Raw genomic sequence first — 24,625 nt, 5'->3', positions numbered from 1 at the left:
TCACTTCTTATTACTAAGTATAACAACTGACACTGCACGTTTTCAAGTTTTCCTATGCACTCTGGGAGTTATTGGACATTCCCGCAGGAGGATTACTGTGTTTGCTGACTGTTGGCCTGTTTTTGCTCCTGCCAGCAGTACCGGTCCGACAGCCTTGACGGTGGCCACCTGGGGTTTCAGGTCTTGGCGGTTCTGGTGGATTGCGGACCTCCGGCTGGCGGTGGACTACGTGGGTCCCAACTCTTCTCTCTGGATAGGCGTCTCCCTACCCTCGGGCCAGCCCACGGTCACCATTTATTACTAATTGGACTTGCATATTTGAAACCTTGTTGCACCTTTGCATAATAAATTGTGATTTATTCATATCCTATTGACCGCTCATTTACGCCCCCTAACGTGGATCCGTGCATTCACTTTCCCAACATAACAGCTGTTTAGAAGGATAAGTATATACTCTTTTTGCACAGACTAGTTGATAGCATTTAGAAAAACACACCTGATATATTCAAATGTTGTATGCAAAAACATATGCTGTGTGAAAAGTGGGTACTGTTTTTTTAAAAATGCTGTGAGACAAGAAATTGAAATTAAGGGTGAAAATTCAAGTAAAGAATAGAATATTATTTACTTAAATTTTCATTTAGGAATTACAGCCAATTCTACAGCTATCAGAACCTATTTTTTTTAAAGGAAAATTGAATTAAATCAAACGAACCAATGGAAAATTATGATGATTTGGGTTTTCATTTTCTTTTCTTTTAGTTTTTTAAAGACTGGATCAAAGAAAGCTCTGACAGAAGGCTGAATAGGAAGAAAAAAATAGAACAAGACCTGCACCCTGCGAAGCCCTGTGTGTATGTGTAAATTCCATTAACCAGAGTTGAACTCACAAGACCTGTGTACTTTCCAGGAAAGTGATCTCACCAAACCTGGATGCTTCTCAAAAAATGGTATCATCTACAGGTGTTTCTATTGGTGTAAGACTTGCGATATTAGAAAAGACCACCCTTTGAGGAGGAGAACTTGCCCTCTTCACAGTATTTCAAAATGAATGCAAACCAGGTGATTCGAAGCGTGTTCCAGTGTTCTTGATGACTGTGAATTTTGCTTCCTTTGCCTGCAAATAAAACTGTTGCTTTGAGACTTTGATCTTTTTCTGACTTTTCTGAACACCTTTAAGGAGATCTTTTTAAACAAGTGAGAACAGCTAAAATACTTAAGAGTCCCATCTGGTGATCAAGGACTCTGTCCACGACATTCATTAGCACCCCAGACCGGGACGGGTCACTATGTTTCCTCTTTTTAGGAGACACTTCCCAGCATGGCCAGAGGTAGTACTGAGTAGCACTCCAACACTCTGAGCAGCCATGAGACAACTCAGGAGTTTTATTGCACTGAATTATCTTTTTCCAGCACCTGCAGTGTTCAAGAAGTTAAAGATAAACTTGCAGCAACAGCTGAGTCCAAACTAATACTGCCGAGTAAGATGTGCTCATTAAGTTTGACTACATGAGAAAATGTTGAGGTAAAAAAAGAGGTTTTATTTTGAGCAAAGCATAAAGTAGTGACTATCCTAGTGTGACCACCAAAATTTATGCCTACCCTCATTACAGTGCTCCTTTGCCTCTAGTAATAAAATACTGCAATACATTGTTTAGCAAAACAGCTGGGTCTGTCATAGCCACACTGAGCGTCAGTGCACTACTTACTACTGCTGGCCGTGAAAATGGACTACAATGTTGTGTGTGGCCGCCTGAAGAGAGGTACTGCTGGCTCACCACCACCAGAGGGCGCCCTGCCTGGAGTGCGGGCTCCAGGCACCAGAGGCGCTGCCGGCCTTATGGGAGTAGCCTGGGTGACAGCTGTCACCCATCACCAGACACAGCTGTTCCACTCAGCACAGAGGTATATCAGGAGGACGGCGTCTCCACCTCAGTGCCGAGATATCGCCTAAGACTGAGGTAATATTCTCTGCATTTACATTCTGAACAACCAGCTAAACTTGTTAAACCTTTTCAGGACTGTTGACTACTGGTAGCTTCATTGCTTGGATAAGTACTCACCTTCCTGCTGTACATTGACAAGAGGTGGAGGCGGCTTCTCCCCTCTCCGTTACTGGGTGCGGTCGCATCCACACCTGGTGTGTTGCTCTCCCGCCAGCAGTACCGGATCCGACGAGCGGAGGCAGTGGCCACCTGGGAATTCGGGACTTGGCGGTTCCAGTATTTCCAGGGTTCGGTGGCAGAGGAGATCTGGGTGGTTCCGGTTCGACTGAGACGGACGTCTCCTACCTTCGAGCCTGCCACACGACACCAGCGGATTCGACCCCAAATTGTGATTGTTGTATTTATTGTGCTCGTTTCACAATAGTAAACCTTGTTATTCACCTTCTCCATTGTCCGTTCATTGCGCCCCTGTTGTGGGTCCGTGTTCCTACACTTTCACAACACTACATTTATATTGCGCTTTTCCATCTGCATCAGACGCTCAAAGCGCTTTACAATGATGCCTCACATTCACCCGATGTCAGTGTGCTGCCATACAAGGCACTCACTACACACCAGGAGCAACTAAGGGACTAAGGCCCTTACCCAAGGGCCCTTAGTAATTTTCCACTCAAGCTGGGATTTGAACCAAGGATCCTCTGGTCTCAAGCCCAACGCTTAACCACTAGACCATCACCTCCCAGTGCACGTAAATGTCTCGCTCATACTTGTAGCCACTATCACTTGGGATACGATTTTTGTACCTGTAACCGCATTTACTGCAAAAAAGTGAGCCTATCCATGAATGAAACCAGAGGGTGCGGCTTTGCTGACCTGTGGATGTAGTTGTTTTCGTGAAGATGCAACAGGCCTGATGTGATCTCAAAAGCCATTCGCTGTAGCGTCAGTAGATCGCTGGTTGGCAGGTCAGGTGTCATCCCATCTGCCTTTCTTTGGGCGCGCAGGTATCTCTTGAGGTCGCCCTAGTTATCACAAACACCAGCGTAAGAGTGAGTGCCACAGAGGACTGATTTATGTGTGCCAAGTATTTGTACCTCTGTCATAAAACACTTATTTATACGTTACACTGTAGCAGTGGTGGGCACAGTTCAGCTAAACAGCTAACTGCTAATTAGAAAAGCTAACTTTTTTGTTAGTGGAATAGCTTTTCAGCTAACTTTAAAAACCATCAAAGGACATTAGCTTCGACAAAAAACTTTTGTAAACCCCAAAATCATGTGTTTGTTCCTGTTGGAGCAAATACACTAACACACTGAGTAAAATCAACACATCGCACAAAGACAATAAGCATCACCTCAAGGACACAAATGCGTTAGATTATTAAAATTATTTCGTATGTGTTTCTTAATATTTCTTATTCATTGAATACCTTCTGTACTGTGAAAGCTGCATGTTTAATTTCATTTGTTTGTTTAATTATTTATTTACAGCTTGATCATCATCTGATGTTAGCATGCTAAACATTTTTGGGAAAACTCCACGTTTACGCTACAACATATTAAAATTTCAGCTTGTTAGGTCAATTTTTCAGGATTTTAAAGACAAAAAAACATAAGGATAAATTCATAAAATAAAAGTTCATAGTTATCAGGAGCTTCATCTAAATATTTTAGTGGTTTGTTGTTATCATGCAACCAGTCTGCTCTGTCTAAGCCTGATCAGGTCAGATTTCAGAAGCTAAGCAGTGCAGGACCTGGTTAGTACTTGGATGGGAGACCTCTTTGGAACACCAGCGGCTGTGTGTGTTTCTCCAAGTGAAACAAGAATTATGTCAGGAAGGGCATCCGGTGTAAAACTTGTGCCAAATATCAATGCTGATCTGTGTGTATACGCTGTGGCGACCCTGAACAAAAATGGGAGCAGCCGAAAGGACAACAACAAAATTGGTTTATTGTTATCACAGATAACTTTTCAGTTAGCGGATTAGCAGTTAGCAAAGCTAAATTTTAGGGGTTATTATTCAATATTCCGAAGGCCCACTGGTAAACTCAACTCCACATCAGGCTAAATGTGGAGATGGTGTAATGCCTGACCGAGAAGCCCCTGAGCGGAGGAGGAGTGTGGAGGCAGACGCCCGGTGGAAGATTTGAGAACAGACAGATGTCGCTACTGTTTAGAACACTTTTTTTTCCTAGCACTGCTGTTAGCCTGCTAGCTAACTGGCCTTCTCTCGGGACCTTCAGAATAATGATCCATCCCCACCTTTAGGTTACGTTTTCCCAATTCTGTGCTGTAAGCAGAGAATATCTGTAAGTTCTGTCATCCCTTTTTAGACCTTTTTCACTATACTGACTTAAAAATAGTGTGCTGACAGATCATGCAGTCTGCAGTGTCCTCAGGTTTGAATCTAGGCCTGAGTGACCTCTGCCGTGTCTTTACACTGTTTCACATCTGTCTTCACAATCAAAAATAATAAACGTCTGAATAAGCCCCCTAAAAAAGCAGCATGCGATTAGCAATCAGCTGTGGCCTTTATGTTTGTTATTTGTGTGTCAAGAAAGTCAAGGGAATAAAATAAGAATTATTTAAAGGCATGAAGAACAACAGGAGATGTCATAAACAGGGCAACCGGAGAAGGACTCCAGCGTCATATTGCTTCTCTCGCTCTGTTGCTGCATATGGTTGCTGTAAGTGCTTTGAGTTTTGGCTTGGTGTGGGACTGGTGTATGGGGTCAGTGAGTGTAATGTAGTTTCCACTGTCTTCACGGCCACTAGCTACAAGTGACAGCAAGCAACAGAGACAAAACGGTGGCGTGTCATTCATTTCAGAGATTAGATTAGATTAGATTAGATAGAACTTTGTTGATCCCTTGGGAAGACTCCCTCAGGGAAATTGAGGTTCCATCAGCCTTGTATAGCAGCACACAGGGTAAGAAGCACACAGAGTATCAAAGGTGAAAGTAAAAAAGAAAAACAGCAAATGTGGCAAACTGTTTTTAGGTTAGGTTTTTACTGCCAATAAAATATAAATACGACATACTGATCAATACTGGATGTGTGGACATTTTGCAGCGGTAAGAGACAACGGACGCTGTGCCACCAGCTAGGTGAAGCCAAAATAGATCAGATGTCTAACAAAACAAACAAGCAAAAAAGGACAATGGCCAAAATGCATAGGCGCAGGTGATTTCAATCTTTCTGGGATGTTTGATTAAAGGCTTCTTTTTTTTCCTTAACATAGTGCCTTTGTTCTTTTTTTGTTGTTGTTGATAGTTTCCTGTTTACACCCACTACAAAACAGCATCTATGTGAAGTTTTATAGGATTGAAGTCTCCCAGTAGTGCTCTCACAATTTTTGTTGTTGCTGTTGTTGTTGTTTCTAGACCAGAAGTCTATTTTATGCAAATACTGAGCGACGCAACATGGCGACTACCAATCCAAGTGAATAAGTGGCGTAACGTCTGCTGGCTGCTCACTCAAACAAACTAGACCAAGATGGCGGAAAATTCAAACAGCTTATTTCTGTATAAATCTAATATGTTCCTCATATATGTTGTAAAAGGTACGGGGAAAAAAAGCACTTATAAATTTAACAATGCTGTTTAACACTTCTGAAGTAATTTATGAGACATCTTACAGAGATATTATGGTGCATGCCCCTGGAACGCCCATCAAGCGACTGTCAGGGCAGGTGATGGTTTGATACAAGAAGTAGTAGGAGACCAATGCAAACTCGCCGACATGGTTGGTTGTGGAGAATAAGTAGCTTTATCTGAAGACCAGGCAGTGGATTCGGTACACATGAAGTCAGACATACAGGCAGAGGTATCAGACATGGAACAGGCAGAGTCGTGGCCAAGAAACGAGCAGGGTTCGTACCAACAGCATCAAGGAGTATAGCAGGCAGAGCAAAGGCAGAGTCAAAAAACAGGCGGAGTTCAGGGCTACGGTGAGACGGAGGACGGAGTACACAAGCAAGGTCAAAAATACTAGAGCAGAAACTGGACAAGACGAGAGGCCAGAAAGTGATCAAAGTCAACAATCGGGCAGTGAGCTGTGGAACTGTGAGGGTTTTAACGGGAGCAGACTAATCAGGGTGATGTGGACCAGGTGTGTGGAAGGAGGTGTGGTTTAGTGAATAAAAAAGAGGGAAGAAAGGCAAGAAAGTGCAGGAGGGCAAAAGAAAACGGTGCAAAGCAAGATAAGTAGGTGACAGAAAAACTAACTGAATAACGTAAAGTGTTCTATGCAAACAATAATGCGTGAGCGAAACCAAAAGGGGCAGAACTAAGAAATATGGTGACAAGTCTTAAAGAGAGAAAAATCAAGGAACTTTAAATTAAACCAAACTAGGATGAAACAGATACTGGCTGAGACAAGAGAATACAATAACTGACAAAGGCAAAACGACTATGGATTAAACTGCAAATAACCAAAACCCGGAGAATACAGAATAATGCAATAAATAAAACAAGATAACTGATGAACAGAAAATGCCATGAATAACAAATGGAACATAATCTGATGAGCAACAGCAAAGTTAAAAATAATAACGTGACTAAGCATATACAATAAATGTGATGAAACTCATGTTAAAAATAAAAACAAACTGACAGCACAAAACTAGAATGGAACTGAATCATGACAAAGAAATACAAAGTGACAAAGAGACCAAGTGACAAAGCAAAATGGAACACAGAATAAACACATGATGAAAATAATCCACTAATAAAACAAAGCAGGAGCTGAAGGCGAGGAAAAGAAAGAAGGAATCAAAGCCTTGAACAGGGCCAAACCATGACAGCGACAAAGCCAACTGGTTTTCATCAGCATTTGTAGCTAATGTGAGCGTAGCTTTACTCTCTGTTCTGCACCTGTACTTCAGTTCCCATTGTCCATTGTGTCGTCTCCTCACATGTCCAAGGTTTCTCAGCTCACTTTCCTACATAGTTGTCCTACTTTTGCTGTACCACTGAGTCTCTCGTTTCTTACTCTGTTCTGTTTTGTGACTCTATAGAATAGCGAAGTGTTGCACAGACTTGAGTAGAGTACTTTGACGCAGTGCTCTACGCTGAATGTCTGCATCCATTTCGCGGACCCCTTTACCCCTCTACTTTGGACCGGTGTGAGAGGGGTTTAACTCTTGCCCTAGTTCTTCAGTCACACGTGCCCCCTGACACCATCTTCTACACTCAACAAAAATATAAACGCAACACTTTTGTTTTTGCTCCCATTTTGTATGAGATGAACTCAAAGATCTAAAACTTTTTCCACATACACAATATCACCATTTCCCTCAAATATTGTTCACAAACCAGTCTAAATCTGTGATAGTGAGCACTTCTCCTTTGCTGAGATAATCCATCCCACCTCACAGGTGTGCCATATCAAGATGCTGATTAGACACCATGATTAGTGCACAGGTGTGCCATAGACTGCCCACAATAAAAGGCCACTCTGAAAGGTGCAGTTTTGTTTTATTGGGGGGGATACCAGTCAGTATCTGGTGTGACCACCATTTGCCTCATGCAGTGCAACACATCTCCTAATATACGTATGTTCAATGTCACATATCTTCATTCTTTTAGCTTCCTCTTTACGTTCTCCCTTCTGGTGCTGCAAAGCACAATGTTGCCTGTGAAAACACCTGATGCACTGTGCCTTTTGATCCAAAAGTCAGCCATAAAGCTTCAAAGACATCACATCATTGAGGTCAAAGCTGATGTTTTCCGTTTGCATAATTGTACTTATTCATGTGAAAAACGACTCATTTCTACTTACCAGCTGACAGAACTCCATAACCAGGAGGAAAGGGAGGCTCTCGCTGCACTGTCCCAGACACTGAAGGATGTTGGGATGTTTAAGGCTCCTAAAAGAAGATGGCAGGTAGTCACAATAAATAAAAAAAATCTGCAGGTATTCAGAGGTATTCTGTTATATTTATCTCACATACATGTGAAAACACAAACACTGAGTTGTTGACCTATTACAAATATACAGAGGGGTCATTCAGTAGGAATTTTCTTCCGTCAATCTTGCTAAAAATATTCAGTGGAATCAAACTGAATGTTACGGTCCCCGGGAAAGTGAAAGTAAAAATCTGCTCTCTAATTTCAGTTCCTTACAACGGTACTGTAAGAAGGTACTGTACAAAGGTACAGTGAGGAAACATTTCTTTAGGGTTAAAGAGCAAAAACCACACAATTATGAGCCTTTTTCATGCATTGTTGAATTAAATGTAATCAAAACTTGGAGTCAGTGAATAATTTAAAATCTAAATCTCCTCGCTAGTCTCTGTGCTGACTCTATGCTGAGACAAAGCAAGGGTCCTTCCATCAGGGCCAAAGGTCACAACTGGAATTTCTCATCATTTTCAAGAAGAAATATTTGACTGGATCAAATAGAAACTTGGGTTCCCTGAGTAATATAGGCCCACATTCTGCTCTATAGCCTAGTTGTTCCTAGGACACAGAGAGGTGCCATTTAATTGAGTACAAGTGAAAATAGATTTAGAAAGACATTGGAATAGACATTTCAAAAACAGAAACATGGTATTGTTGGGTAATTTGAGTCTAAAAATCTGTTCTGTGACCTCAGTGGGTATGAGGACTGAGTAATGGTCACATTTTGTTGTTTTTGTTTTTGAATTATTTATTTTCAGTATGCAGGTTGTGCATTTGGTAGTTTATGTGGTTAGCTGTCTTGACACTAATGCCCCCATCACACATAGCAAGAATGTGCAGAAAAAGACAACACAGCAAATATGGCCATAATCCGGATGCAGTCGGGAGGGAAAGAAGCGTGTAGACTGTGGGCGGATCCCATCCAGACTACCTCGACCACACCTGCACGATCGCATCGAAAGCGTATTTAGACGACAATTTAGATGACACAGACTGCTGTCAGATGACCATAAAAGGCGCTGAAGACTGCCCGATGTCCAAACGTCTGGATGGCAAACACGAGACTGGAGTGGGAGGCAGTGCTGTGTCCTTCCTTTGCACAGGACCTGATGGTACTGGACATTGGAGAACAACCAACGTATGGACCAGACTCACGCCATATGTGTCAAAGGCAGCACCAGTGCGGTCACTCACACAATCACATCTGCGCTCGTCCTCCACCTTCCCAGCACTACTGACCTCACATGCGTGCTAGAACAGATGCTGAAATGATCACTCTGCTGTGTATGTGTTCATAACGGTTGAATGAGCCATTAAGCGTGTGCGCGGGGCACATGTGCATGCCGCTGCCAGCCACTGGACACCTTTGCTGAAAGTCTGCTGGCAGTGGGCCAAGCAGCCACACCATTCAGCAGACGCAGCCTTTTCAGTGAATTTTAATTACTTTTTCTTTTTTGCTCACTTCAGCAGCACAGCGCAACTCTGTACCGTGATGTCGGTTGGATTATCACATGCGATTTATTTTTGCTGTGGTTGTTTGCAGCACACAGCAGCAGGGTGAGAGGCTTTTTTTTTTTTTTGGATCCTACGCTGTGAAACAATCCTGGTTTCATGCTGGAGGTGAGTTTCATGTTTAATAATGTTGTCATGGCCTGGCGATACAGTTCCACGTCATACCTCCTACAGAGTTTAGATGTTGATCAAGTAATAATATGTATATTACAGCGGTGAGATCCATTCAGCTCTGACATGTGCAATGACACATTACTGTGCATGAGACCATGGGGAGGTGCAGTAGCACACGATACTTTCAGTTTGATTGTTCACACCCACTACACATGACGTATGTGTGCCACATACATGTTATTACATATTAACATTTCCTTTGCCCTCCCTGGCTGGAGTCCAGTGTAGGTGGACATCCCACAACATGCTGGCAGGCTCTGCTGTGACTGATCGATCTCAGAGCTCAATCAACCGCAATCAGATCATTTCAAATTATGATGCCATCAGAATATGTAGAATGAGATCAGATGATGCAGAAACTGCACATAGACCGCCGTCAGATGTGCGTCCCATCTTGATGGCGCCAACAGTGTTTTGAACATGACATGTGCAACACACTCGGGACAGCTGAGCAAATGGGACCAAATACGTAGATGCTCACAGACTGCCGTCCATTGGTCTTCAGACCGCACCTCAATACTTCCCAATTGTGGGCAGATGTGTCATTCTGACACCATTCGGCCTCAATTGGCATATGTGTGACGAGGTTATAAATAGGTACATTCAAATTTTTTCTTCTTTTATGCGTATTTAAGGCTGGGGCAGGCCAGGTCTGGGAGCATGCACTGGCATCCCCAAGCCCTTTTCCAGTTGCTGGGGTCCTCAGCACTAAGACACTTGCATGCTTGATTACCCAGGAAAATACAGAACATGGCCAAAATGTTGTAGCTAATATTCCAACATAATTTAAGAAGCATATCCCATCTGAGTTTCCTTAAGTAATCATCTGTTTGAAACAAAGTCATTCAAGCAGTACCGGAGGAGCCTCCAAAAACACAGAGTACCAAAGTCAGTCTAGCCTGGGGTAGGTCACCAGGTAGCATCCAAGTTTCACAACCGGACAGTAAAACAGGAAGCACTAGGACCCTACAGACATGGACCTCGATTCACCTGCAAAAGTACTGGCATCACCAAACGCCTCTATCCAGCAACCTCCAAACTCCAACAACCCTAAACACAGGAGTGTCACTGCTGCTATAAGTGAAGCTCTCTACAAGTTTGACACTTTCACTCCACCATGTGATTGAAGTCATTCAATTTAATTTATTTATACAGCAGCAAATCACAACATAAGCCACCTAAGGTGCTACACACGCTAACCCTCTGAGCAAGCACATTGGCAACAGCAGAAACACTGCCTCAGGCATTTTTTTTTTAATTATAGGAAGAAACATCAAGCAGACCAGACTCAGTGGGGTGACCATCTGCTTTGGCCATGCCTAACAATAAAAAAATAAAACAAAAGCACAACATCAAGTTGTCAAACATGCAGAGACAGACATGTTTCAGTTAAGCCACTATAGAGTGAGCCAAAATGACCCACCAGTCACTGTATTAAAGGACATGTTAATAATTCAAGGCCATAATATGGCTACATGAGCCTGTTGTTTTTTCCCACCTGTATGGTTCCGACTCTGCCAAAAACTTTCTCTGCTCCAGAGGGCTGGCACTGACACGCAGCTCCTTCACCACGGCCTGAGCGGAGCTACAGTCACACAACACCTCAGCCAGGATCACCTGGGAGAGAGACGGGATCACATCAGCAGTAAAAACATGATATGGATCAAGTACGCTTGAGCTGGTCGTGAATAACAGTTATTTCAAGTTTAAATATCTGTGCATGTGAGAGACTTATCACACCTTTCCAAACCACCCATTTCCTATCTCTTGAAGGTAGTTTAGAGCGTGCCTTTTGAAACAGTGGGACTTGGAATCTGTTATCAAAAAGAGAGAAACTTTTAAAAGATGGGGTCATATAGACGGTTACATCTGATGTTTTGTTAAGAAACATCTCACAGCAGGACAGGGTTATAAATTCACCTCCTGACACCTTACGCTCAGCAAAAACAAGACTTTTTAGGGATGACAGTGCTTACAGACACACTCAATATTTCCAGTAAAGCATCAATCAACAACATAGTGTTGTTGCCGACAGAGAGAGAGGGAAAAAATATGCTAAATTTTCAGGACACAAACCCCTCACTCCATCACTGAAAGCCCAAAAATACCAGAATATTATAACTCTGCGGTTTCCACTTAAGGGAAGTTCAGCGGGGAGCCTGAGGTTTGAGGGTGAGTCATTTAATGGCCTCACAGCTGACAACAAACCGTCTCAGAGGCTCCCAAAGCCAAAGCTGCGACACAGACAACAGCAGGAGAGTTGTTTCAGATGGAAAAACCAGCATTTACCTGCTCCGTCCTGCAGGGGGGGCAGTTGGGGCGCTCTCTGACGGGCAGTGTATAGACCTCTGGGAGGGAGGGACATGAGGAAAGACTGTCCTCCTGGATGGGACTGGAGCCTCCAGAACAATCCTCCCCATCTGCATTGTCAAACTCCTGGAATGGCCGATGGGAAAATTAGGAAAATCAGATCACTGGGGTGAATTAATTTTTTTTTTTAAAGAAGCTCAACTTGTGATGCTGTACTTAAAATTAGCATTCATCATCAAGGGCAAATAATGAGAAAGCAGCTTTTCTCATTACAAGGACACCCGGTCAAAGCAACATCGTTTTACATGTCATAAGGGGTTTAATGCCTTCACACCAGAGGCCCCCTCGTGATGGCGAGTGCTTACCCATGTGGAGCGCTCAGAGTGAGCTCTGTGATTCTGGCATTTTCACATTATGGAATTGATATGGACTATCATATCAACTCTAAATTAAAGATACTGTTGGTTTGTATGAATACATTTGAATTATACTACATTTCAAAGTCAGTGTAATTTGTGCAGTATTTTGAAACTAAAACAAAATAATGAAATATTCACTCATAATCCTAGGTTAATTAACAGCAGACTCTTTGCACATGAGTGTAGCTACAAGGTTAAGCCTTCTATAAGGGCTAAGGCTATGTCCTGGTGCATATCTCCAATTCCATGGTGTGAAGCTCCTGCTGGATGGGAAGTCAGTCTATCACATGTTACTACCCCAGCCAAGGCCAGTACCCATTTAGAGCTGGGTGGACTGACACACTGCAGATGCAGTGTCTTGTCCACGGACACAGGCAGGTAGGGTGACTGGGAATTGGACCCAGTCACTCAGCTTGTGATGCTGTCCTTAAATTTAGCATTCATCATCAAGGGCAAATAATGAGAAAGTGGCTTGTCTCATTACAAGGACACCCAGTCAAAACAGCACCATCAGACCATCACATCAGTGAGACCAGGAGCCCAACTCTGGTCTTACTCAGCTACCTGTTCTACTGCAGGTCTGAACCACTCATAAGTTTTGTTCATACCTAAAAAAAAACAAAAAACACTCAAAATATGAGAAAAGTGATGAATGCGGGAAGTTCTCTTAAATCGCTCATACAAACCATTTACAAACTCGTCTGCTAGTATGACTGGTTTTTACGTGAAGCCCTCTGTTTCTCACACAATATACATAATAATCCTCACACATACACATATTCTTCCTACACATGCATCCACTCAGCAGCCACTTTATTAGGTACACCTGTTCAATTGCTTGTTAACACAAATTGTGAATCAGCCAATCATGCAATGCATTTAGGCATCTATACGTGGTGAAGTTCAAACCGAGCATCAGAATGGAAAAGAAAGGGGATTTAAGTGACTTTGAATGTTGCATGGTTGCTGGAGCCAGAAGGGCTGGACAGAGTATTTCAGAACCTACTGATCTATGGGGATTTTCACACACAACCATCTCTAGGGTTTACAGAGAATGGTCTGGAAAAGAGAAGATATCCAGTGAGCAGCAGTTATGTGGACAAAAAAGCCTCATTGATTGATGTCAGAGGTTAGAGGAGAATGGACAGACTGGTTGAATGGGTGACTGCGTGATGCCATCATGTCAATATGGACCAACATCTCTGAGGAATGTTTCCAGCACCTTGTTGAATCTATGACACAAAGAATTAAGGCAGTTCTGAAGGCAAAAGGGGGTCCAAACCTGGTACTAGCAAAGTGTACCTAATAAAGGGAGTGTATGTTCCTCAGGCATACATATATTCTTCCTCGCACACTGTTTCTCACGTGTACATATGTTCTTCAAACTTACAGTACATATGTGCTCCCTCATACACACAATGTATACGTGAGGATAAATAATATACTCGTGAGTGAGAATACATGTATGTGTGAGTGTTAAGCCCCTTTCACACCAGGCCAACATAGAGTTGCATAATGCGGCATATCGACTACGCTGAGCTTATGCAGCCCAACGTGGCAATACGCTGACAGAGACAAAGCGATGCAAAGAGGTCCACGAAATGGACGCAAAAATTAAACGTTTAATTTTTTGCAGACTTTCGGTGTAGAGCACCGGATACAGTGCTCAACATTTCGCTACTGTAAGTTATGCAACACTGTGTTACTGTACACCTTCGCAATTGTACACAACCGTACGCCAGTCCTGCAAAAAATCCTTTTAGGTTTTTTTTTTATCAGTAAATACCTGTATTTCTAGATTTTATTCCTCCCGCTGGACTCTGCTGGCAGTGAAGCTTCAAAACCACAGAAGGCGGCGGGCAAAGCACGTCCATTATTAGAAGAAGTGAAACATCGACGTTCACACGCACACACACAATAATCCGCCAGGTTTAACCTCCTCACAGATGAACTGCCAGCGAGAGGACATGTCCACGTCCACTCTAACTCCTCACAGATGGATTGCGTGATTGTCGGTTGCACCTCCTAAAGTTCTTTCATGATTGTGGCACATTAAATAAAGTCAATTAACTGCTGAAAATAATGTATTCTGACTTTTTCCAATGTATCAAATCCATCTACCTGTCCAGGCAGTCTGAAAAAACAGCGTCATGGGGCCAAGCTTCTCCCCCCTGCGCGCATTCCTGCCAACCCCCCCCCCCCCCCGCACAACTTTGCAGCCATTCCTGCGTACTATACATACACAGCACAATGCAACTCTACGCAGCTCTGGTGTGAAAGGGGCTTTAGGCTGACCTGTGTTTCGTGCAGTCCCTCAAATTAGGCACTAAACAGTCTTACTAAACAGAAGCAAAGAGAAATGAAATAATCTCTTACATGTTGAAGACTTACATTGAATCCCACTCCTCCTCTCTTACAGCACAGGCAGGTGAGGAGCAGCAGAACAAAGGAGACAAGCCCCGAACAAGAGATGAGAATGACGACGTAGGGTGGAGGAGAGAGGGACGCCACCCTGGACTGAGACACTGGAAGGACGACATACAGAGGAAGAAAGGCTTTAATGCTGCCGCCGGCGGTTGTGCGTCTATCAGGGGACATATTGTTAGGTCTGAGTCAGTGAGAAAGAAAAGAGAACTGATTGATTCAGATTAAAATCTAGTCAAATAGATGTTTTTGTTTAGCGGGAAACCAGTGAGAGTTTTCATAGCGGCAGGTTTGGGACACAGTGGGAAACCCCAATGGACAGCTTGGATCTGGGATTTGGGAAAAGCACACAAACAGTTCAAGATAAATTTAAATAAAATTGCCTGGATCAGAAAAATAAATTGAGATTTGAATTGAAGAATTAAAGTTTGAAAGTGGGAGTGTATACCATTCCAGTCAGGAAAGAAGCATACGTAGGGGGGGGGAGTATCAGAAATGGCATTCCACTCAGGAAACACAGTTAAGAAGCAGGGGAGGGGGGAAGCTGTCGCTTAGGTAAGAGGAGCGCTAAGTGGGAAGGGTTAAGAGAAGTATTCAAATCAGGAAGGTTGACTACTCAGGTGAGAGAGGGAGGAATCGGGACATTTGATATTTGTACCTCAAAGAAGTCGTTTGTGAGAAGTGAACCATCTGTAGAAAAACAGGGGCAGGGAGGGTGGTTAAATCCCCATCAACTATAGCTTTCAATTAGTGTAGCCAAAATCTTTAGCCCAAAAATGTCAAACATTTATGAGAAGATGACAAGAAGTACACCTGGAAACAGATGCAGTTGACCTCATGTGGGCAACATATGAAAGCCACAAATCTCTGATTAGTGACTTCACTTTTCTACATCATGAACATCATCACACTGTGTATTTCATAGAGATTCAACATTTCACTTATTCACAAGGTGGTGATTTCAAAGTAAACTTTTCGTTAGTATAAAAGGACTGAGAATACTAAAAAGATAAACGCAAAGCTACACTTCAAATGGTTGTATTATATCAGATGTATGGTAATTTTTCTCCTCCCATAATCTTCTAATGACGGCATCTTTGCCCCTCCTGTGGAAAAAACCTTGATTTCCTGCATTAGAAATTGAACAGGCCAATCACAGCCCAGCTCAAATGATGATTAGGACTAGTTACACCACTGCCTTTTTCAGGAATTTAATCAATAATTTGTGTGCAAAATGCTATAGAAAACAAATTGGTACTTATGAACAACAATGTATGGTGTATATGCTTTAAAATAACACTGATCTACATCTTTAAATTTAAATAACAACTGATCTATTTCCCAGAGTGCACAACAGAGAGAGAGAACAGAATGTGCATTGGTAAAAGCTAAACAATTAATTATGGACTAAATATTGAGGTAAATGTGTAGTTTGTTATTAGGCTCAGTATATGTGTAAATATTTTTGATAGATGAACCTAAACATTTAGATAAATGTATAATCAATATTTTAGTTAAATATGTAGTAAAACATTTCATTAATGTAAAATTTTTCATTAATGTGTAAGGACTCATTTCTCAAATGTTTAGTTAAATATTTACTTTAATAATTAACTAAACATTTAGCTAAATAATTTATTACTTAGCTCATTATTTAGATTTTCATTAGATCAACCTAAATATTTAGATGAATGTGTAACAAAACATTTAGTGAAATGCTTCTGAAAAAATTTTAATGAAATATTTAGTTAATATTTTTGTAAATGTGTGGTATCTACGACTGATGTTTAGCTACATATTAACTTATAAAAAAATGACTAAACATTTAGCTAAATGTTTAGCTAAACATATAGACATAGCTACATACATTCATTTTAAATACAATTATTAAATTGTTTATTTCATTAAAAATGTTAGCATGAAGGAGTCTTTCTCACCAAAAAGTCAAGGAAAAGTGAGATACAAAATTGTTTTACTAATCAGTGAATCAACAGAAAATCAAAATTTAAATATCCAAATGTGCTGTATTGTGACAAAAATTAAATGCATGTATTTTTCACACACACACAAAAAATGTTTGGGTACAAACCTATTTTTAACAAATGTTTGAATAAATTTAATAACAATAATAATAATATGGTGTCATTAAATGTGAGTACATTTGAACATGTATTTGTTTACAAACAGAGCAGTGAGACAAATGCAGTTGTGTGAGATGTAGCACATGACGGAGAGCAATGCACCAAATTGTTGATGATCATAACTGCAAAGCCTGATTCTAGTGTTCGGTCTCCTAAAAACACTTTGCCACCCTAAAGTAGTGTGTCCACCCTTGATGCCCACCTCCTGTGCCCAGCTATTCTTTTTCATCTTTGCCCAGACAGATGTCCAGACAGCATGCATATAAATAGGAAGCTGACACAGGGCCCGAGTGCCAACAGCTCCAATCAAAACACACACACACACACCACACACACCACACACACACACACAACACACACACACACACACACACACACACACACACAGCACAATGACTGCACACAAACACACTGCCGTGCCAAACGTCACGCCACATTCAAGAACCTCCACCGGCAATCCGAGACTATTTATAGGCTCAGTGTGTCTCTGACCGTGTGGAGGAGGCGGCCTGATCGAAACGGACACACTAATATCTTCATGCACACATAATCCGCGTTACGTTTCAGGCCCTTTCATAAGACCCCCCCCCCCGCGCGCCCCGTCTCTCATTTTTCCGGAGCATCTCTGACAGCTTTTCAAAGCCTCCTCCTCTGCTCACCTTCCCTCTGCGGGGCTCCGAGCGCTCTCTCCGGGCTGAAGTACGACACGATCCCCGCCAGCGCCACCATCACCCAGCAGTGTGGCCGCATCGTGGCGTCATCTAAAAGTAAATGGCTCTAAAATAACATTTGTGACACTTGTATTATTATGTCTGTACAAATGTCAATGATTTTATTTATTTATTTATTTTATCAAATACAGGAGTCAAGCAATTTCTCTTCCACATGCCGCCTACAAGAACAAGTGATTGACTGCAGTGAAAAGTTTTAAGAGAGGACTAGAATCCAAGCGTTTACAGACAGAAGAATGAGTAAAGAAAGTGCTGCACACCTGGGGAATAATACAGGAGAATACACAAAAAGAGCTGGTACACAGCAAAACTCCCACTGCATAGCTGTCAAATCTGTTTCAGATTTTACAAAGCTCCAAGCTCCTCTTCCCCTCGCATATGCTGCTGTTTTGCAAAGACATTTGCAGCCAAACGCTGTGAATACATTCTGTAAACAGTGGCAAGCAGGAGCTCAACAACCCCTGTCATACAAAATCCTGCCGCTGGTAAAACCTGGAAGTGTGTCCAGCTTTTCGAATGGGCATCTTTCGGTTGCCTGTGGAATAAAAAAATAGCCTCTGAGTGAGTGGCTGGGGTTATTGGCGTTAATTCGGTGGCCAGTCTCAGAGCGTTTCAGCTCTAAAGGTTCTAATGATGACGTGTATCATCACACCAAGGGGGTCGTCAGCGGGACTAACGGTAAAACGTGATGATGTCACTGGACTGACCCCTACAGGCGTCCTTGGTTTGACTGGTAAATCCTCTTTCCGCTTCGACTCCTTACTTTTGGCGTTTGCTCCTGATGGGAAAAACAAACAATCCAGTAATGTGAAACACATCAATGCTAAGACATACAAGTATTAAAAACTGACATTTAGTGATGCTCTCGTAACAAATGCAACATATGACAGAGAATAAACTGCTAAACTGTTAAGCAACATATATCTATTAATATAATCTTGCTGCAGCACTGCAAAGTAGCTTTGGACTAAAAATACCACTCTTTCAAAGGGAGCGATGCTGCCTGTTCTTTCAGGACTTTGACGCTTCAGCTAAGGACTATAAAAGATGGTGAAAGCATCTAATTTTGGAGTCAGTGCATTTCTTCATAGGCACAACCTAACCCCATTCTGTAAATGAAGTGATCAGTGTGTGAGACGGAGACCAAGAGACCAAATGTAAGTGTATTGGGAAACACAGCTTAGGCTTTTATTGTTCGGCGCAGGATTTATGTCCCCACTCCATTCCACGTGTCACAGTGCAGGGGGATAGTTATGGGAGATTAATTCTGGCTGCACATTTGGAAATGAGCTCAGCGAACTGAGGGTTTTGGTGGGTGGACTCTGTCAGCTTTTATTACATCACTCACCACGTTAGAATGGCACGTTAGCTCTGGTTTGTTCCTCTAAAGGGAATGAGCTAACCCCTTAGCAGCTAGGGATGTGTATCGAGAACTGGTTCCTTTTGGGTATCGTTAAGAAATGACTCGATCTACCGACATCAATAAGCTTTGTGCTTAACGATTATGTTAACGGTCCTTCAGAGTGGGGGGTGTTTGTCAGGAAAATGATAATTTCTGTATTGATTACAGACCCTGCAGCGGGTCCGTAAACAACTTTTCTGCAGCGCGACTTTGCTTTGAACCTTGAACCAATCGAAGCAGTGCTTCGCAGATTGAAGCAATGCTTCGATTATTCTTTCTTTCTTTTGCTTAATTTTCTCCTGCTAAAACCCTAAAGAGCATACGTCTGTGAGTATTATTTACCTTTTCTATGTTAAACCGACCTGTTATGTTCTTCGGAAACAGTTGATAGATGTATTTTATAACTTAAAAACGGGAGCGATGCTAATGCGTTAGCATGTCTATGGCATTTTCAATGTTAAAAGTTAGCATTGCAGCTGTCATCACATTCGGGTGCATTTGTTTTCAAATTATAATATTTCTTAAATTTATTTTTGTTTATATATTAATAATCTAATGATTATTATATACAATTTTAGAGAAAGAGCAAAAAAAAAACCTGAATAGAAACACAACAGAAAATATAAAAGCAATGAAAATAAATAAATAATGCTTTCTTTTCAGTGAGAGCAAGGGCAGCCAATCAAACAACGGCAACCGATCAGCGCCACCTACTTGCATTTCATAATGAGGTTGCCAAATAAGCTCCGAAACGATGCCATTAAGGCAAACGAGGCATTCTAAACCGAGCATAGTAACATAGCTGTTTCAGAGAGCCTTTTAGGAAGGTTCTGAGCCATTACAGACCCAACCAATTTTTTTGGGGGGGCTATATATCACATCACAGAACAAGGATTAATGCCCCATTCAACCTCTCTCTATCACCTTTAACTTACCATGCAAATCCAACTTAGCGTTTTTCACAGAGACTGAGGCTGGACTGGTGGGTGCTGAAGTGCTTAACTCATTAGTTGGAGTTTCCTGTTGCATTGAAATATAATAATCAGGACTTCCTGTATTTATCTCTTGTGATCGATTATGAATTGAATGGGGAATGTATTAGAAATACCTGATCAAAAAGATAGATGGTGACATCATCAAAAAAGGAGACATTTCTCCCTCTGTCCTTTCCTCTGTCCATTGGTTCCTTGGGTGATTTAAGGAGACTCCTCAGGCCCACACGTTTGTCAATGTCTGTTTCTGTGACAACAATCACCCTTCGGGAGTTTTCGTCCTCTTGGTCATCCTCCTCCTCATCATCAGGGTCACTTCCCGATGACAGACCTCTCCGCCTGCCTAGCCGACTTCCAATGACCCCGTCCCCAAATCCTCCTTTACCGCTGGGGTTGAGGGGAAGAGTCAGAGCGAGAGGAGGCAGGTCAAGAGAGAGGCGAGCTAGTTTTGCTATGAAAATGAGAGCGGGGACAGATTATTAGATGTGGAGAATCCTGAAACATCGCCATTAGTTCCTGTTCTGTTCAGTAAAAGGCTTCAGGAGCAACTCAACATGATCTTATTCACACTGTATCAATCTGCATAAAGAAGTCACATATTTGCCCATTAAGTTTCCATTCATGCCTATAAGAAATTAGAAACAGCAAAAAAAAAAAAAAAAATGGGGGAGGGGGCTGGGGAGTATTCTACCACAGTACATTGAAGTTGAAAACAAATAAACTTCAACTCAAAGTGCAGACTTTAATTTTAGGGTATTTATATTCAAATTATTTGCACAAGTTTTATATTTGCCTGCTGAAGTGTTTCACTGTCAGATGCTTCTCATTCTCCTAGTTAATTTAGGAGTAAGCTGAAAAAGATTAATAAAAGATTTAAAGATGACTTTATTTAGATATGGAATCTGTTGCTATTAACTGTGAAATGTGAAGTCTAAATACCTGCCACTGCAAATCAACCATGTGAACACTGGACTGAACTACTAAAACAATCCCATCAGGCACAGAAAAAACATTAGGTGCAGCTAAATCAACAGTTTAATACGTTCATAGAAGGTATTACAGCGGTGAACTCAATAAAACCACAGAGTAAATAAATAAATAAACGAGGACAATCAGGGGGGCGGGGGCGCGAAACACACGCACACGTGTTGGGGGAGCCGACACTCTGGCACGCCACGAGTACTCGGCAACTTCACAATTGTGGGGGCACTTAGACAAATTTCACATCCAGCTCGAAACAGCGCAAATGGCTACACATTTTCTAAGTGCCAAGTGAGCGGTGTTAGATGTTCATGTGTCACCTGGAATTTGGCCGCCACCTGCCGCAGAGGCGTTGGAGGCAGCTCTGATTTTTCACAACTGATATGCAATTCCTCCTTCGTGCACTAGTCGACTTAAATCGTGTTATGTGTGAAGGGGCCGTTAACAATACAATCAATATACTTTTAACCAAAAACATATTAAAATTGTCACTATCAGTTGATTATTTTTCCCTTAAGTTTATGAACTTTGTCAATAATCTCTTTTTCATCTGTTCCTTTAATGAACATTGAATCCAGAACTGTTTTAATTGTTTTGCTGTAATCCAAAGAGCACGTTTTAGAAAATACAATTAATTTGCTAAATTTTTTACCCACGTTAACAAAATAACTATTAAAATGATCTGCTAAAGCTTTGTTTTCTTTAACAACTATGTAAGTATTTGTATAAAAATAATCAGGATATTCTTTAACAACTTTTTTCTTATTAATGATTTCATTTAAAAATTTCCAAGTACTCTTTATATTTGTTTAATTTTTTCCAATAAATCACTGTACTGCCTTTTACACAATCGTATTATGTTAATTAATTTGTTTTTATATGTTTATCTTCCCTCAGCTTCATTTGTTCTAAATTTTAGAAACTGCTTGTACAAAAAAATCTTTTTACATGCATTCTGAAGTTCCTTAGTGATCCAAGGTTTATCAATATTTTCTTATTTCCAACTTTTGACACAAGAGGGCAATGTTTATCATATAACTTGGAAATAATAGAAATTAATTATTCCTTAGATTGATCTACATCCTCAAATAAATATCACTCCAGTTTTGCTGTATTAAATCTGTTGTAAGATTTTCCATAGTTACTTATTTATTTTCCTTGTGAAGTTTGTAATGTTAATATGGTCAATTTTATTGACTAATTAGATGGATGAGTAATCACTGGGTACAATCCCATACAAAACACAGAATTTATAGATTCATCTATACGTAAATGACTATGAGGATTTAGGAAATCTATATTAAAGTTTCCACAGATAAACAAAAGCTTATTTTTTTAAAAAGTATTGTACATATCTGTCAATTTATCCACAAAAATTTTTAGATCCAGGTGCTTTATAAACGCAGTTTATATTATTTTTGATTTTTCACACTTAATTTCCACTGTAACACATTCCATGATATTTTCAAGAGAAAAAGACATATTGTTAACAATTTCACAATGATAACTAGAACCAACGTAAAGTGTCACACCACCGCCCCATTTCGTCACCATATTTATAGCAAAAAAATCTTAAAATTAATCTTAATCTTAATCCAACATGCCCCAATCAGTCTCATATTTGAAAGTGAGGTGCAGACTGGCACTTGCTATCGCCTGGCAAAGTTTGATCCGGATCTGATCCGAATTGTGGATTTTGTGGACATTTGAATTTAATAATGAAAAGCCCATTTGGTGAACTTTTTGCATTATATCTCAATCAAAGTGCCTCAATCACTCTCATTTATGACAATGAGGTGCAAACTGTCACTCTCAATGAATAGACTAAGTTTGATCTTCATCTGATCCGTATTATGGATTTAGCGGATATTTGATTTTACGTAACATAGAAAAGCCCTTTTGAACTACATTTTGTATTATATTTTAGCTTATGAAACGCCACTTCTAACAGGACTTTCACCTTGAAATTTTTTTTTTCAAGGTAAAAAATTGTGGAATTGGAAACTGGTGTTGGCGGAGGATGGCGCTCTATGAGTGCGGTGCTCTAGTTTTTAAACTAAACATTTTAAGATGATGTCAACTCCAATACGACAATGAGCTGCAAAAATCATCATCAGTGACTTCTTAGCTTAAATAACAGATACTCATAAAGGTACCTTTCATTGCCTGATTTGCAGTAGGTTGCGATGTCATAAATTCAGGCTGCTCGATCACAGTGATTGGCTCAGTTTTAATTTCATTGGCGTGGTGGTGCAGCTCGGTGTCAGTGATACTTTCCTCCTCGTCTGGGCTACGAAACAAACAAGAAAAAGGTTTAAAATATGAACACGAACACGGACTCTGTTATATTATTCAAAGTCTCACCTTTCATCCTGTTTTTGTTCATTAACTGCCGCCGGCTCCTTGCTGCTCTCTGTGATTTGTTCGCCCCAGGGCTGGAGCTTCGAAGTGTCTTTCACCGTTGACCCCACAGCAAGTTTGTTTGTACGTTTTCACTGAGTGAGAACTGCAACCTCTCCTCACAAACCTCAAGCAACAAAACAATGAACATAACTTAATGACTTCTTTCAGAAAATGTCATATTTTAAAGAGTCTACAACAACACACACACACCTGCATCATTAAGCCGTCCTTAGTTGGCATCTTAGAAAGCGACCCCTGGTCCTTGACGTCAGACGTGTGGCACGACAACGACTGTGAGCTTTGCACATCACGCCGCTCCTCTTGAGGTGACACTTCAGCTTGGGATTCCGATACTTTATCAGAGTTATTGTCATCCCTCACATCCACGCCGCTCTCCTCTGGCGCGGAGGAGCCGCATGCCTCCTCATGTAAATCACCAGCACCGCTCCCATTCTGCTCAGGTTTCTTCTTCAAAGACTCCAGGAGCTCTAGGTTCCCTAAGAAAAGCTCCCCCAGCGTGTCCTCCTCGTCAGCTGATATGCAACAAAGTTTTTCCAGTTTTTCAAAATCCTCCAGCGGCTCCTCTTCCAAATCTTTCCACTCAGAAATCAATAATTCTGGGAGAGCATTGAGAGGATACTGGGGTGGAGATGAATTGGCAGATGGTGTTTTCTGGAACAGGCTGCTCTCTTCATCCTGATTCCTGATGTTGGTTGTAATGTTGTGCCCGTTGTCGGGCATTATACGCACGGTCGATGGCTTCAGATTGGCAGTAATCCCTTTGTTCCGAGTTGTAGCAGGTGGTGCCTCTTGCAGGTGTGTCTCTGGGACACTTGAGTTGTGAGTTGAGGACATTTGTTGCTCTGTGTTATAGCATGGTGAAATATACGGCTGCGTCTCAGCACTAGCAATAAAATCTTCTAGATTAATGTGACTAATAAACTCCTCTGCCTCTATAACAGATGGCGGTGGGCTTGGAAAGGAGTCATCTAAACTTTCTAATTTATCGTCTTGAACATCAAGGTCTATGCTTGGTGGAGGACTAGGAAAATCGACAGAGCTGAAATTGTCTACCTGTGGGTATGACTGATCCATTTCTTCCTGCAGCCTGACTCCAGGGTCACTGGAAGAAGATGTAGGGTCAGAAGGAAGAGATATCTCTCTGCAATCATCCTGCATGTTCACAATGCTTACAGTTTGATCTACATAATCCCTCACAAGCCACTGGCTCATTTCAGACTCTGAATCAATGCCTGATTCGATACCTTCCAAGCCCTTAAAATTCAC

At 41.4% G+C, this 24,625-nt stretch overlaps 2 protein-coding genes across 5 annotated transcripts in view; both read right to left on the bottom strand.

The window, feature by feature from the left end:
• si:dkey-40m6.8 overlaps nt 1-17,588 on the bottom strand; it is a 39,013-nt gene extending 21,425 nt beyond the window's left edge. For 2 of the 3 annotated variants that reach the window (XM_034174649.1, XM_034174651.1), the window contains exons 1-7: nt 17,489-17,588; nt 14,656-14,789; nt 11,825-11,971; nt 11,276-11,349; nt 11,034-11,152; nt 7,728-7,815; nt 2,820-2,968 (exon numbers count right to left, since the gene is read on the bottom strand). In XM_034174649.1, coding sequence (XP_034030540.1) covers nt 2,820-2,968; nt 7,728-7,815; nt 11,034-11,152; nt 11,276-11,349; nt 11,825-11,900 — 506 coding nt within the window. In that variant the 5' untranslated portion in view covers nt 11,901-11,971; nt 14,656-14,789; nt 17,489-17,588. Of the gene's footprint in view, nt 1-2,819; nt 2,969-7,727; nt 7,816-11,033; nt 11,153-11,275; nt 11,350-11,824; nt 11,972-14,640; nt 14,790-17,488 lie in introns of all 3 variants that reach the window. The other variant, XM_034174650.1, reaches the window with a different exon arrangement.
• A 314-nt stretch (nt 17,589-17,902) lies between these two features.
• LOC117514300 (serine/threonine-protein kinase LMTK3-like) lies at nt 17,903-24,625 on the bottom strand. 2 transcript variants are annotated; one of them, XM_034174690.1, is made up of 6 exons: nt 23,549-24,622; nt 23,300-23,462; nt 23,092-23,225; nt 20,071-20,405; nt 19,898-19,982; nt 17,903-18,338 (listed from the first exon to the last, which is right to left on the bottom strand). In XM_034174690.1, the coding sequence occupies exons 3-6, from the start codon at nt 23,126-23,128 to the stop codon at nt 18,163-18,165; spliced, it is 633 nt and encodes a 210-aa protein (XP_034030581.1). In that variant the 5' UTR covers nt 23,129-23,225; nt 23,300-23,462; nt 23,549-24,622; the 3' UTR covers nt 17,903-18,162. The 2 variants fall into 2 exon arrangements, with proteins under 2 accessions (XP_034030581.1, XP_034030580.1); XM_034174689.1 differs by lacking the exons at nt 17,903-18,338; nt 19,898-19,982; nt 20,071-20,405; nt 23,092-23,225 and having other exon boundaries at nt 23,310-23,462; nt 23,549-24,625.

Source organism: Thalassophryne amazonica, chromosome 7 (assembly GCF_902500255.1).
Source record: "Thalassophryne amazonica chromosome 7, fThaAma1.1, whole genome shotgun sequence".
In the NCBI taxonomy this organism is placed as follows: domain Eukaryota; kingdom Metazoa; phylum Chordata; class Actinopteri; order Batrachoidiformes; family Batrachoididae; genus Thalassophryne; species Thalassophryne amazonica.
This window is presented reverse-complemented; position numbering and strand designations above follow the sequence as displayed.